Raw genomic sequence first — 15,520 nt, forward strand, 5'->3', positions numbered from 1 at the left:
TTTTCGTTACTGAAATCTTTGGTGTCCTAACACTTTTGTTTTCGAAGAAGGAATCCTAAGCAGGCAGGAAATGTAATGCACATCATTTTGGGCCAGAAAGAATGCCCTTTTTGTCGCTGTGCATTATATTCGCCAGCAAATACTTTTTTGTTTTCAGGGTTTTGCATATTGAGGTACTCATTAGACTCGAATCAGTACAGTAGTTTGGAACTCTAACCAGGGATGAACCCCTCTTTGTAGTTCTGTCTCATGAAAGAGGAGTGACAACCAGATAGAGGTCCTCGCCATGTTTTGAGAGAGGGGGAAAAACACTCCCAAACTTTCATTGTATGCAAAACCATTATGGAGACCAGTCATGAAACTGCATTCCCATTGGTAGTGGAAAATGGGTAAAAACCATAGTGAAATAGGGAGGAAATGCTTATAGTATATCTCCGTCCTGTGGTTTTCTATTTAATTGTCATGGTTCACAGCTTTTGTTTAGACTTATCTCCATTTGAAGTGAAACAGAGCCTCAATAACTATTAGGAGAAGTTTCAGAATGCCCTGAATCCTTATCAAACTCTGGCATTTTTATTCCTGCAACGGGAAATGATGTTTTGGAACTGTGTCATTTTAGCCCACGGTTGTTGCTGCATTTTCTCCCATTACTGTAGCGAGGAAGTAGAGGAAAGCAGGATTTAATTTTGGAAAGGGCAGGAAGCCTCACCTCAACAGTTTTAGGTGGTAACATTGACTAAGATTCCAGGAAACCATGCAATTTTCTGCCACACTGAACTAAATCTCTGGATGGCTCCAGTGTTTGGTATTTTTAGATGCTGGTTTTCTGAGTTCCTGTGCAAGGAAGTGTTGCAGGGTGGTCACCGGAAGACAGGGTGGTCACCGGAAGACAGTTTTTAGCCTCTAAAAAGAGAGTCTTGGGCACCTCAGGTTTCATCCAAGAGACTGACTTTCCCCCCAAATGTGTGCAGATTGGTTGGGAAGCAAGAACTTCCTGCACACACTTCAGAATTCCCAATTTGTCACTTTTTGCTTGTACATGGATGAAGATGCCTTGTGGTGCAGGGCCGCGTGCATAGCAGTCTATGGCTTCCTGAGGATTTCAACCAATGTGAGCTCCGGGGGAGGCCTTTGAAGGTAGGGGGAAACAGGGAAGGCTTGGAGGCAGCCGACAGGGCCATACTGAAAGCCATCTGCTTTGACGGCTGCTTCCTCCATTGTGTGTCTTAGAGGCAACTCTGGCAATAAATATACAGCCAACTCACAAAATAAACTGCTGCTGCGGGTGGTCTGCCTACATGTGTAATGCGCAGGTCACAGTCCTGTGATGTTGTCTAAGAATTTCAAGTTCCGTTTTGCTAAAGTTTATCATTTAACCAATTTGGGAGAGATACAGAACCCCCCCCCTTTAAAAATATCTGTAAATAGTTTGATAAAACAGTTTCAGGCAGAATCCAGGTGCTATCGGAGAGACGGGTAATTCAGATCATTAAGGGAACTGGAAAGTGCAAATAGTTGGTTCATGAGAGATTGACATGACTGGCAGGGCTCTGATCAGAAGGAAATATGGACCTGAACAAGCTAGATCAGATATGGGCAATCTTCAGTCCTCTAGGTGTTTTGGACTTCAACTCCCACAATGGGCATTGTGGGAGTTGAAGTCCAAACACCTGGAGGGCTGAAGTTTGCCCATACCTGAGCTAGATGCATATTTACTTTCCCTACCTATAGTTTTGCCATTGTCATCCTCTTATAAATTGGCTTGTAGCTATATCAGAAACATCTCGTCTCTTCTCTTGCCTGTGAAAAGGATTTCAAAAAGTACAAGAAACGTTGGGCATTTCCAGCTAGTTTTTGGACCAAAGACATAGAATCTCCCAGTTAGGTCCATCTTCATGCTGCTTATAGAATGTTATCTAATACATTCAGCCTCTCTATGCTCTTGAAGTGACATCATGAGGAGACTGTTGTGACTATAATCATAATACCTTAATATTTATATGTTTTCCCAAGTGTTAAAAACTTACAGCAGCTCTAAGATACACACATTATTTTTATGTATCCAGTTTGTTCCTGAGCAGAAGAGCCTGCATGTTGTATTGTCCGAATTAATGGTAGAATCAAGATTCAAACCAGGAACTTTGTATTTCGTAGCTTAGCCTCTTAGCCATTATGCTATACTCTGTGTGTGTGTGTCTTACTTCTTATGAAATATTTTGGCTAATAGCTAATAAAGGTAGAAAAAGGACAGCTTAGAATAAGAGAGAGATGCAAAAAAAAACAAGGGTTTTGCAAGACTAAAAGTTGTCCTATGGTAGTCCTCTTCCCTTACATTAAAACTGGCCAGGGTATAGCACCTATCAACCTCTAGAGACCATCTCTAAGAGAGAAGAAGTGCATTCTTGCACATTTCCAGGAAATTCCCCTTTTCTTAAAAGCACACCCTGTTCCGTCCACCGTAACAAGTGATAACAAAAATCAATCAAACAAACGAACAAGAAAATGAAAGTAGATTTCCTGCAGCTTCCAGTGTCTTCCTCTCCTCCTCCTCCTCCTCCTCCTCCTCCTCCTCCTGTGTTTACTATATTGATGGGTGTGGCCTCATGTAAGCCGCAACGAGTCCCCTTGGGGAGATGGTGGCGGGTATAGTTTTATTATCATCATCATCGCATTTCTTACCCCCCTCTCCTCATGGCTTGAGGCGGGTTACAGAACAATTGAAACACAAACACTGTGTTGTTGAAAGCTTTCGTGGCTGGAATCACTGGGTTGTTGTGGTTTTTCAGACTGTATGGCCATGTTCCAGTAGCAATCACCAGGGTGCTACTGGAATATGGCACTATAGCCCGAAAAACTCACAGCAACCCACATAAACACCACATATTAAAATGTTCCTCTATAAAAACTACACACCAAAATATATCTCTATAAAGTACATATTAAAATGCACAAAACAGAGATTAAACATAGGGCATGCATTTAAAATTCATGCTTAAGGGAGTAGTCATAAGGAAGTAGTCAAGCCTTTGATGGGCAATGGGAAGAAGTTAGCAAACTGGTCCTGCAAAGCCACCCTTGCCCTCAGCTGGGATGTTCCAGGAATTGCCCTTTTGCAAAATACTGGATCACAGAAGTGTTTAGCTGTCCATTGCCCTTTGAAAGGCATGATTGCCCACTGCTGTCCACCTAAAGATGCAGTGGGAGATCATTTTCCTAGATAGAGCAATGGGATTGATGATAGATGTTGTGCAAAACTGTTTGCGGTCTTGTACCGAAATAGGCATTATGTCATTTTGTGCTTTGCAGAATTGTGTTCTAATCGTTATCGTGCCACTGCTGCCGGTTGTTCTTTTAGGCCAGCCGCATGGGTGAACATTGGGAGGAGCTGCTGCCCTGCTGGCTTTTTTGGCAGCCCCTGCCAAGGCTGTCTCTGTGGCTTCGCTGGTCAATTGGACCTGCTGGCCACATGTTGGGAAGACCCAGGCTGAGGGGAAGAAATCGACGGCCTGAGCATGTGTCCTTCTACAGGCAAAGCGCTGGGGCAGAATGTGCACTGCTGCTGTTGCTGCTGCTGGGAGCCCCTAGCTCCCATTCCTTCCCCATGGATGGCCAGGCACTGGGCAGGGTGCGCATGGCGGGCGGGCGGGCAGCAGTGTCCTTGTAACTAGGGCATCAGCATCCCAGGGCTGGAAAATAATTGGGCAGCTGGAGCTGAGAAGGGAGGGAGAGGAGTCCCTTTCTGAGGAGTGAGAAAAAGACAGGGATGAAGCGAACAGAGGGGCGCGTGGCCATCATCAGTGCCAAAGAAGACACTGGGGAAATGCTTTCTCACCTTGCCTTGTTTTTTCATCTCAAAACTGTTTTAGTTTATTTTTATAATCATATATTTCAGAAGTCACATTTTAATCAAGATCAAATGCAAATAACTCTGCTGCTGAGTATGTATACCCAGTGTGGAATACATCTCACCACGTTAAAACAGTGGATGTTGCTCTTAATGAGGCATGCCGCATTATCACAGGATGCCTACACCCAACACTGCTGAGAAATTATACTATTTAGCCGGCATTGCACCACTTGATATCCACTGGGAAGTAGCAGCCAGTAGTGAAAAGACCAAGCCATTGGCTCAAACTCTGTTCAGATATCAGCCAGCACCCCAACACCTTAAATCAAGAAATACAGTATATTGGCGTATAAGACTACTTTTTAACCCAAGAAAATCTTCTCAAAAGTCAGGGGTCATCTTATACGCGGGTGTAGTCTTATGCATGGGAGTCGTCTTAATTCTATATTTTAACTGGAAAAGTTGGGGGTCGTCTTATACACCCAGTCGTCTTATAAGCCGGAATATACGGTAGTTTTCTAAGATCTACAGAGATACTCGTAGGAACACCATGGCAAGCAACAGTCCAAAAGTGGCAGGCTAAAATCCGGAACATCAATCAGTGGCTGAGATCATATTAAAAACTCCCTCCTGGGCACACAGAAGACTGGGAAACTTGGAAGGCGCTGAACAGACTGTGCTCTGACACCACGAGATGCAGAGCCAGCCTTAAGAAACTGGACCACTAAGTAGAGTCCACGACATGCAAGTGCGGAGAATTGCAAACTTACTGCAATGCAGTCTGAGCCCTGCCACATGCACAATATTAGACCTTCTTACAACGACACTAGAGGCACTCCAAGTGGCCCGCTTCTGGTCAAAGTAAATTTAGTATCATGCCAAGTTTTTAACTTTATTTGTGGCTTTTATACATTATAGGGGAGCCCCCAGTGGCACAGTGGGTTAAAGCGCTGAGCTGCTGAGCTTGTTGATGAAAGGTTGCAGGTTCTATTCCGGGGAGTGGCGTGAGCATCCGCTGTCAGCCCTAGCTTCTGCCAGCCTAGCAGTTTGAAAACATGCAAATGTGAGTAGATCAATAGGTACCGCTCCGGCGGGAAGGTAACGGCGCTCCATGCAGTCATGCCGGCCACATGACCTTGGAGATGCCTACGGACAACGCCGGCTCTTCAACTTAGAAATGGAGATGAGCACCACACCCCAGAGTCAGACATGATTGGACTTAATGTCAGGGGACAACCTTTACCTATACATTATTACTCTATTCTTAATTCGCTTCTGACACAGTAAATGAATTGGCATGAATGCTTACCTTCCCTCCACTCTCCCAAAATCTGGACAATATATGTATATGTAACACATTTTTCCCAGTAGTATTTTGTATCTCGGCACCGGCAATATCCCAGTCTAATCCAGTGGCAAATCGTGGTTTCCATGTTGGTGCAATAGGGTTTCTATTCTGATCTTTCTTCTGAAAAGGAGCTGTCCAGCATGCTGAAACCTTTCATCTCAAATAGCTCCGATCACTCGTATAGCTCGTTTACAGTTCAAACTAAAATCAGGGGCAGATTTGCCACCCCACTGGCACGGAAGCCGCAACTGATAAATTCTCTTCCTCTTTCTGTAGAGCCATTTGATCACTTACTTGCAGGTTCCTTTCCCTTTATGCCAGTTCCTTTCCCTTCCTTAACAACTGGACTTAAGACTTTTCTTCCATATTTCGTTGCCTTCTTCCTCCTGTTGATGCTAGCCACACACAAAAAAAGTATCGGCAGATGGAGATGGTGTGGGTAATGGACCCTGGTCCTTCCGTAAGAGATTATATGTTTTCTAATGGTTAGCGTTGAAAAGGAACAGTTGCTGTTGTTGTTTTAAGTTGCTGAGTGTGTCACAATATTTAACATCAACTGGCTCGGGAAATGCGCCTTGCGAGAAGGGACATCGCAATCTGGTTCTCAGGCAAACTAAATTACAAGAACAATTGGGATGCTCTGTTTCTGCAGTTTTGTTGTCACTATCAAAAGTTATCGCAGCGAAGAATTGCAAGGTACAATAAGAAAAGGAAAAACTAGGTTTTTGTGTGTGTCTGTATGTGCCGTCAATCTCCTGTTGTCCGATGGTGACAACATGAACTTCATAAGGTTTTTTTTAAAAAAGAAAACCTATTCACTGGTGGTTTTGCCTGTTGTTTCCTCAGAAAAATAGTCTATGGCACCTGGCATTCATTGGCAGCCACCCATCCAAGTAGTAATCACAACGGAGCCTGCTTAGCATTGCAGCTCAGACAGGATCTGGTGCCTTTTAGAGAATTAAGAGCCTCCAAAACTAATAAATCAGGCAGGTCCAGGGAAGGACAGTGGGGACGAGAATACAGTGTTCCCTCACTTATCGTGGGGGTTTTGTTCCAGGACCACCCACGATAAGTGAAAATCCACAAAGTAGGGACGCCATATTAATTATAATATTTATACATTATTTTATATATTTTATATATTATTTTCTTATCCGCACTTCCTTACCCGCCTCCTGGCTCATCCCAAGAGTACCTGCCTGCCTTCCTGGCCTCTGCAGAGCCTCTGGAGCCACGCAGGCAGCAGCAGGCCAGAGAGGCAGGCATTCCCCGCCATGCTTCAGGCCGCCACACTTCCAGGGTCCCTGACGTCCACTGGACGTAAATATGTAGTATTTTATATTTTTTATTAATATTTTCAAAAACCCGTGAAACAGCGAGTCCACTAAAAGCCAACCACGAAGTAGTGAGGGAACATTGTATATCACTTCTTTGCTTCAGTTGAGGCACAGCATCTGATTAATGGCTGACACTATTCCTAAATAAAGCTCTAGTACTAGGACTTCCAGGGAAGCATTGAAAGCTTGCATAATGTATGCACTCTGGTTGCCCAATAATAAAGGTACCACTTTTTTGTAGATTTTGTTGTATTTCGCTTTGACAGTCGGCGTATCGTAACGGTTTTAGTTTGGAATTAGGACACTGGGAGACCTGGGTTTGACTCTCCGCTCAAACATAAGAGCCCACCAGATGAACTTGGACAAGTCACACTTTCTCAACTTCAGGTGAAGGCAAAGGCAAACCTTCTCTGAATAAATCTTGCTGGGAAAAATCAGGGATGGGTTCTGCTTAGTGTTGCCATAAGTCAGACATTACTTCAAGGCACACAGAAATAACTTATGGTAGTTGTTCATTGTTCCTGCAATTCCCAATAATATATTAATTGCTCTCCTTTTGTTTGTAAAAACTCAAAACCTTTCCCTATTTCTTGTTTTTTGTTTTTTTTATTCACAGCTCATAGCTTTATTAACCACAGTATGACCACTATATTTATGAGACTGGTACCCAAGGTTTTGTTTATCGATACAAGACAAAATATGCCCTCTCCATGCATCTTCTAGGACATCAGCTTTGCATATCTACACTCAGTCTGAGAATATACTTCCTGCAGATTGGAAGTCGTACTGTGCCATTATTTCTCTGAGAATTAACTTGAGGTATTCCACTTTGAGTCAAGGGAAGGAAAGATGTCATGAAAATGTGACTAATAACCCAAGAGAGAGATAGCAGGATTATTTAAAGGGAGAGCACGTCCTTTTTATTAGGGTTTTTTGTGGTCAACTTCCACTATGGCTTCTTTTAAGTGATAGTGCCACAGATGAAGCTCGGAATTCCAGTGCCATGCACTCACAGTCTTCTCCTCTTGTCTCTTGCAGCCACACTCATTCTGGTTCTATGGCCGCTGTGCGGGAATGGTCCTGTACCCGCTGCACGTTCCTGAACCCCGTGGGACAGCGCCAGTGCTCCATCTGCGAGGCCCCTCGCCAGAAGCCCGACCTCAACCACATCCTTCGCCTCAGTGTGGAGGAACAGAAATGGGCCTGTGCCCGCTGCACTTTCCGGAACTTTTTGGGGAAAGAGGCCTGTGAGGTGTGTGGTTTCACCCCGGAGCCGGGCCCCGGAGGCTCTCCACTGCCGATCATCAACGGAGTCCTGCCCAAGCCGGCGGCCCTAATTGAGCCCAAAGGGACCTGCAAGGAGGAGGCGCCCAAGGCTGAGAGCTCCGGGGAGGAGTCGGGGGGGAAGAGCCCCGAGGAGGCTGGGATGGAGGAGGAGGAGGAGGGCTGGGCCTGCCAGCGCTGCACCCTCCACAACACCCCCGTCGCCCATTCTTGCTCGGCCTGCGGGGGACCCCGAAAGCTTTCACTGCCCAAGATCCCCCCAGAGGCGCTGGTCGTCCCTGAAGTCATTGCTCCCGCAGGCTTCCACGTCACTCCCACCGCTCCACAACCTGGAGCCGTTACAGAGACCCCCGAGAGCCACCCGGTTGTCAACCAGGGCACAGTCACGATGGAGCAAGAGAACCAGAAGATGCCAAGCTTTAGCCTTTTTTCCCCGGGCCTCCAAAACAACCCAGTTCCCCGCAGCCGCCGCGAGGTGCCTCCCCAGCTGCAGCCGCCGGTGCCTGATGCCTCCCAGCCGGCCTCCCCACCTGCCCCAGTGCAGAAGGCCATCCGCTTCCAGGAGCTGATGGTCAACAAGCGGCTGAGCGCGCTGGAGGAGGAGATGGAGGTGAGCCCATCGCCCTGGAAGTGCAGCGCCTGTTCCTTGCTCAATACCTCAAGCGCCGGGCTGTGCGAGGCCTGCAGCACCCAGAAGGGCAGTGACACCATTGATCTGACGGGCGACTCAGTGCGCTTCACCCCCTGTGGCCCCTCCAGCCCTGACTTCACCACCTGGTCCTGTTCCAAGTGCACGCTGAAGAACCCCACAGCCTCCCAGAAGTGCAAGGCCTGTGGCTCCTCCAAGCTGCATGGCTTCCAGGAGCATGGCAGCCTCCCGGGTGAGCTGCCTGTGAAGTGCTCCGAGTGCGGGTCAGACAAGGGCCCGTCCTGCATGGCCTGCACTTCCAAAGCCCCCTCGGCCCGCAAGGTGGCCCGCCTCTTCCCCTTGCAGCCCCCAGCCACTCCGGAGCGGCCAGCCCAGTGGCCCTGCCCTGCCTGCACCCTGCTCAACGAGCTCAAGGCCAAGCACTGCGTGGCCTGCCACACTCCGCAGGGGTACATGGCGCAGCGCAAGGGCGCCAAGCCACTCCGGCGCCGTGAGAGCATGCATGCGGAGAAGCGGCGGCAGACAGACGAAGGGGAGGCCAAAGCCCTCTGGGAAAACATTGTCTCCTTCTGTCAAGAGGTAAGAAGTCCCTATCTTTCTGGCACAATGATCCCTGGCGGTAGGGAATTCTTTTTCATTTAAAATACAACTTTTTCAATCTTATTGATGCCTAGGTAAGCCTGTTCAAAGATATTAGTCTGGATTAGTATGCAAAGGGGTCTTGTAGCACTTTTGGGACAGAGTGAGAGAAAGATGTTACTGGGCACATGTCTATAAAAACTTATGCCACAAACATATTTCTCTCATTTAACCTTGTGGTTGTTACAAGATCCTTTGCGCAGGTAAGCAAATGTGAGTAGTGATTTGTTCAAACATAGGGCTTGGGAACTTCAGCTGCCTGACAGGAGGATTCTGGGGAGTTGCAGTCCAAAAAAAGTAACTTTTCTTAGTGACAGTAGAGGGCTATGCCAAATTCTAGTCACAGCCATTCCCTCCGCTTACCTATCGCATATGTCTCTTGTTGGACAAGGAAGAGGAAGAGAAGAGCAATGCATGCTACCTTAATCAATGTGGATGAAAGACACAATACAGATGTGACCAACAAGAGCCATATGAAGTCGGTTAGTTAAGGGAGAGACTGTGGCTGGCTCCAACAAGTTGTATGACTCAGTAAGAACTAGAACGTGAATCTTCCAAGTGTCAGCCCACACACTCAATCTCTCTGGCTCTCTCTTAAGCCATCAGCTATTGAAGCACACTCTGACTTTGCCACCTCCAGAGCAAATGCAAGCATCCACACTATTTGTATAGGTTGGGAACGCCTTGAGAGGACAATAGCCTTTTCAGCTGGCCAGTGTAGAATACATACTGTAATTGTTCCAGAAACAGTCCCCACAGAAGCCATGCCTCTTTCTTGTCCCAGTGTGCTCACAGAAGTCCACATGATAAGAAAGCGAACAGCCTGCACATTGTCTTGCCCCCTGTCCCCTTCATCAGCTGTGAGGACAAACAGATCTTCAAATGTTGTAAGACTTGGGTAATCAAAGGCCCCAAAACACAATTCTGGTCCTTCAAAGAAGAGCCTGTTTGCTGCCTGCCATCATGTTGGATATTCTTTATATACAAACATACACACGTCTCTTCCCTGACTTGGCTTCATTTTCCCTGTGGAAATAGCTAAGGGTTTCCATGTTTCTCTGAAAGGTAAAACCTTTGATGCTTCCTTGGGGAGCATATGGCATTAACTGCAATGTGATTCAGGGAGACAAATGTAGAAAAACCTGTAGTTTTGTGGAACCTGGTCTTCCAGAGTCGAAGCACTTGGGCTTTCTGATTACAGGGACAGCAAAGTCTTCTGCGTTTGTCTCCTTTTCCCCATCTTCAGCCACACCCTCACAAGTAGCTAGAATTTCCCAAGCAAATAAATACATATTTTTGTGAGCAATCATTGCCGTGGTGGATAGGGTCTTTCTTTTTTCTCAAATGGGCATTTTTCTTTAGCTTTGCAAAAGGCATCATCAAGGTTGTTACTCATTACTGTCTGGGCAATCATTCCTTAACTTGTTACAACATTCTATCCCTTCAGAACAAGGTTAACTTTGTGGATGACAGTTTCCCTCCGGGACCCAAGTCGGTAGGCTTCCCAGAGGGGGACAGCGTCCAGCAGCGAGTGAAGCAATGGCTGAGGCCGCAAGAGATCAACTGCAGCATCTTCAAGGACCGTTCAGTCAAGTGGTCGGTGTTCCGGACCCCGAGGCCCTCAGATATCTTGCAGGGACTGCTGGGGAATTGCTGGTAAGAAGCTGCAGGGTCCACACAACTGAGATGAGAGCAAAACCGGCTGAAGCCATCTCTCCTTCCCAGCACAAAATATAAGGACATCAGTCAGACTTTTCCCAGGACGGTACTCACCCTAACCAACATTTCCCAGGTCCCACCCAGTCTTGGACCCTGGGCAACTCATTCTTTTGGCAGATTTGTTTTCATCTGTAGCAGAACGTGTACAAAGTAGCCCTGCAGATGTTCTTAATCTTCAGCTCCAGCATTCTTACATAAGCTAAGCATCCCCAACCTGTGGCCCTCCAGCTGTTTGGGTTTCCAACTCTCAGAGTTCCTGACCATTAAACAAGCTGGCAATAGGGGCTTTTGGGAGTTGAAGGGCCATAGTTTTAGGATGTCTGTTGTAAACTATGTTGGTAAGAGCCATATATTCCCACCCCGGTGGATGGCTTTGCCTGGATATACTGTATTTCCTCACATCTAATGCTCACAATTTTTTGGCTGAATTACCTTCCCAAAATTAGGCTGTGCATTAGAGTCACTTAATATTGTACTCTGAGTGCTCAGCCAAAGCCAAAGGGGAAGCTACTTCAGGAGAACCTGAAGCTCCTATCTGAGGGATGTCATGCTTAATTTAATGGCCAGGGCTCAATGCTATGCAGTGCTGAGATTTGTAGTTTGATGAGGCTTCAGCCGTCTTTGGCAGCCCCCATGATTTCAAACTACAGCCCTTGTAGCATTGAACTAAGGCAGTCAAAGAGGATTCATTTCACAGCATAGGTGCACCCCAAAGTTTCCTTTCCATTGCTAGAAGCATTGGTGTTCTAACAGTTTTGTTTATAAAGGACTCATAAGCATGCAGTCAATGTAATGCACATCTTTTTTGGCCAAATTACAAAGAGTGCACTTTTTTATTTCAGGTTTTTGAAAATTGAGGTGCACATGACATTTGATGGCACATGAGACTCGAATAAATATGAATATTTTTCCAAGGCTTCACAATTCCTTTGCCTTCTTTCTTTCTGCTTACTTGTAGTCACAGGCTGCCCTCTGGTGGTATTGATTGATAGAACATTGGTGTCCTTTTCTCCTCCGAGCCTAAAACAACTATTTGAATTTGCTGTCAGAATAAAAAATAATAATAAAATAGTGTTCTGACATTCTCTTACCACCCCCAGAAGGGAGAGCATGGCGAATAAGTGGGGAGCCTGAGATGAATGAATCACAAAGCAAAGATGCAGATGAGGAAAGTTCTAGGGAAGTGAGGTTGTGGCTTTTGGTGCACACTGTTCTCTTGGAAACATTACTTCCTTTGATTACAGATATTTTGCCACAAGTTCTCAGTCAGCCTGGCAAAATGTCAAGACATGAGGACCGTTCCCTGAAGCCTTCCATGTTGATTTTACCTTTTGGGAACATTATTGGATCTCACTAGGGGCCATCCTATTTGAGTCTGGATTAATATAGTTATGAACTGAAGGCAGCAGCAAAGGGGCTCATCATCACCCATATGGTTTCATAGATTGTAGGTGACTATATTTGTTTTTCTATGAACTCACCCCTTTTCCCTTCTGCCTGCTTCTCAGTTAATCCTATGCTAAGATAAATGTACATAAATGCTAGTTTGCAATGAGCTGCACTCCCCACACTGGATCAGCTGTTTACAGTGGAGTTCTTCCTGTTTCCTTTCAAAAATAATTGATTTGGTTCTTTTATTGGGATATTGCATTTCTGCTGTGAAAACCATTTCAAGCCAAATTGCATGTCATTAAAAAGCAACGTTGTCACTTGTAATATAAAATGATGATTTTCAGTGAAAGGCAGAAGAGAAGTAAGTTCAGAAACTCTGCTTTCAAAATAAGATGTAAACAGAAAGAAACTCCAGTGAAGCTCTGCCTGTTCCTGACACATCTAGCATGGAGCAAAGGGTTGATTCCAGTCAATATTGATTGCATTCTTCTTGGGAACTTCTGTCAAGTTGACTGACTTATGGCAACCCTATGAATGAATACCTCCAAGTCACCCTTGCAGACTCCTTGGTGGTTCATAGTTGCCGCTGCCTTGTCTGCAGTCTCTGTGTCTGGGTTTCACAAAAGCTCTAAACCCAAGGCCTTTGGCACAGCCACCTTTGCCCCCTGAATCCAGCGTAAGGTTCGTAATAGATTATTATTTGAAACACAACAAGATTAGTACACAGCAAACAAGATCACTATGCTGGTTGTTGTATTGGATCACAGGTCAGACACTTCCCAAGTGTCTAGGACTATGTGATGTATCGGCAAATAATGCGTGCAGATCCCAGTAAGCTGGCCTTTGCAGCTGTTGTTGTTGTTCATTCGTTCAATCATCTCTTCGTGACCTCATGGACCAGCCCACACCAGAGCTCCCTGTCAGCCGTCACCACCCCCAGCTCCTTCAAGGTCAGTCCAGTCACTTCAAGGATGCCATCCATCCATCTTGCCCTTGGTCGCCCCCTCTTCCTTTTACCTTCCACTTTCCCCAGCATAATTGTCTTCTCTAGGCTTTGCTGTCTCCTCATGATGTGGCCAAAGTACTTCAAATTTGTCTCTAGTATCCTTCCCTCCAATGAGCAGTCGGGCTTTATTTCCTGGAGGATGGACTGGTTGGATCTGACAGGTGGTAATTTTGTCAGTGCCGATTGTGTTTAAGTGCAGGCCAAGGTCTTTAGGCAATGCACCCAGTGTGCCAATCACCACTGGGACCACTTTGACTGGCTTGTGCCAGAGTCTTTGCAGTTCGATCTTTAAATCCTCGTATCGCGTCAGCTTTTCCAGTTGTTTCTCTCCAATCCTGCTGTCACCTTGGATTGCAACATCGACAATCCATACTTGGTTTTTTAACACGATTGTGAGGTCAGGAGTATTGTGCTCCAAAACTCTGTCAGTCCGAATTCGGAAGTATCAGACTAGTTTGATGTGTTCATTTTCTGTAACTTTTTCAGGCTTGTGGTCCCGCCAGTTCTTTGTCGTAGGCAGATGGTTTTTGTGGCAAAAGTTCCAGTGTATCGTCTGAGCAACAGTGTTATGCCTCTGCTTAAAGTCTGTCTGCGCGATCTTCTTGCATCATCTGAGGATGTGATCTATTGTTTCATCTGCTTCCTTGCAGAGTCTACATTTGGGATCAGTCGTCAACTTTTCAATTTTGGCTTTGATGGCATTTTTTTCTAGAAAGCCATCTAGAATCAGGCCCTCTGTCTCCTTTTTCAAAGTTCCATTTGTGAGCCACATCCACATAAATAAATGTTGTAATAATAATAATAATAATAATAATAATAATAATAATAATCTAATCTATCCTCCCCATCGGGTGCCGTCTTGTCATTGGCAGGGGGGCTTAACTGCTTCTATGATGTTGAGAGCTGTGCTGGCGGTAGTGTAATAGATTATTTATTTATTTATTTATTTATACCCTGCTTTATCTCCCCAAAGGGGACGCAAAGCAGTGAGTCCCCTTTCCGAAAGCAGTGATCCTCTGAGGCTGCAAGGCCATGATGCAGCCATGATGCAGCCAGGCCGACAGCCAAGAAACAGTCAGCCCTCTCTTTCTCCCATGTTCTTCCTCTCTTCTTTCCCATCAGGAGAATGAATAGGGAGAGGAATGATCCCTCCTATGGAGACAGCTTTTAAAATTAGCTCAAAGACTCCATGAGGACAAGCGAAGGCTATGGAGCCTTAAAGGAAGATCGGCTCTCAGTCCCAGTCCAGTCTAGTCTGCCTTGAGTGGTAGGCCCAGTGTGAACAACATGTGCATATAGAACTGAATAGCTGTATTTGTCACTGTGCTATCATACAACAAAACACCCCCCCCCACACACACACACACACACCACAAAACAACACACTTATCCTTCCACACCACAACCACCACTGGACAGCCCCCAGTGCCACATCAATGCGAAACCATGGAGTTCAGCATAGCTACAGCTCTAGGATAAAAGCTCCCTTTCAGTCTGTTTGTCCTTCCGTTTGTCACCCTGTACTGCCTGCCAGGTGGTAATAATTTTTAAAAACTATGCTGGGTGAAACATATCGCCAAGAATACTCTGAGCTTTCTTAAGGCAGCAGAAATTACAAAGAGGGGAGAAAGAGGGCAACCTATGATACTCTGTGCAGAAGTGGTGACCTTTTGGAGTGCCTTCCTATCTGCAATTAGATGCAGCTTACCAAACCAGGTGCAGATGTAGTAGGCTAGGACACTCTCTAGAGAACTCGGAAGAAAGTCACCAGCAGTTTTCCATTCAGCTATTGGTTCCTTAGAAGTCTATATATTCATCCATCTACCTACCTATCTACTAATCCATCTGTTGACCTGTCTGTCTGTCTGTCCATCCATCCATCTATTTATCTGCCTATCTATTGACCTACCTATATATCTACTAATCCATTCATTATTCTACTTATTGACCTATCTACCTATCAACCTATCTATCTATCTATCTATCTATCTATCTATCTATCTACTAACTCACCCATCTGTCTGCATCTCCCTATCTATGCATCTCCCTATCTATTGACCTTTCTGTCTGTCCGTCCGTCCATTTATCCATCCATCCATCCATCCATCCATCCATCCATCCATCCATCTATCTATCTATCTATCTATCTATCTCTTATGGGTTGGACTGGAAGACCTTTGGGGGTTCCTCAGAAGTTTCAGGTAATACAATCTCTGCTGGATCCTCTTCACCAAGGCTGCTGCATGAACACTGCCTCAGGCCAGATCCTCCTTCGTAGTGACACCCAGGAACTTGAAAC

General features: G+C 45.7%; 1 protein-coding gene across 4 annotated transcripts in view; it reads left to right on the forward strand.

Moving 5' to 3' along the window:
• CAPN15 (calpain 15) overlaps positions 1-15,520 on the forward strand; it is a 131,725-nt gene that overhangs the window by 98,242 nt on the left and 17,963 nt on the right. For all 4 annotated transcript variants that reach the window (XM_067461202.1, XM_067461203.1, XM_060786224.2 and 1 more), the window contains 2 exons: positions 7,571-9,044; positions 10,552-10,760. In XM_067461202.1, the coding sequence (XP_067317303.1) occupies positions 7,571-9,044; positions 10,552-10,760 (1,683 nt within the window). The remainder of the gene's footprint in view (positions 1-7,570; positions 9,045-10,551; positions 10,761-15,520) is intronic.

The sequence above is a fragment of the Anolis sagrei genome, chromosome X, assembly GCF_037176765.1.
Source record: "Anolis sagrei isolate rAnoSag1 chromosome X, rAnoSag1.mat, whole genome shotgun sequence".
Lineage (NCBI taxonomy): Eukaryota > Metazoa > Chordata > Lepidosauria > Squamata > Dactyloidae > Anolis > Anolis sagrei.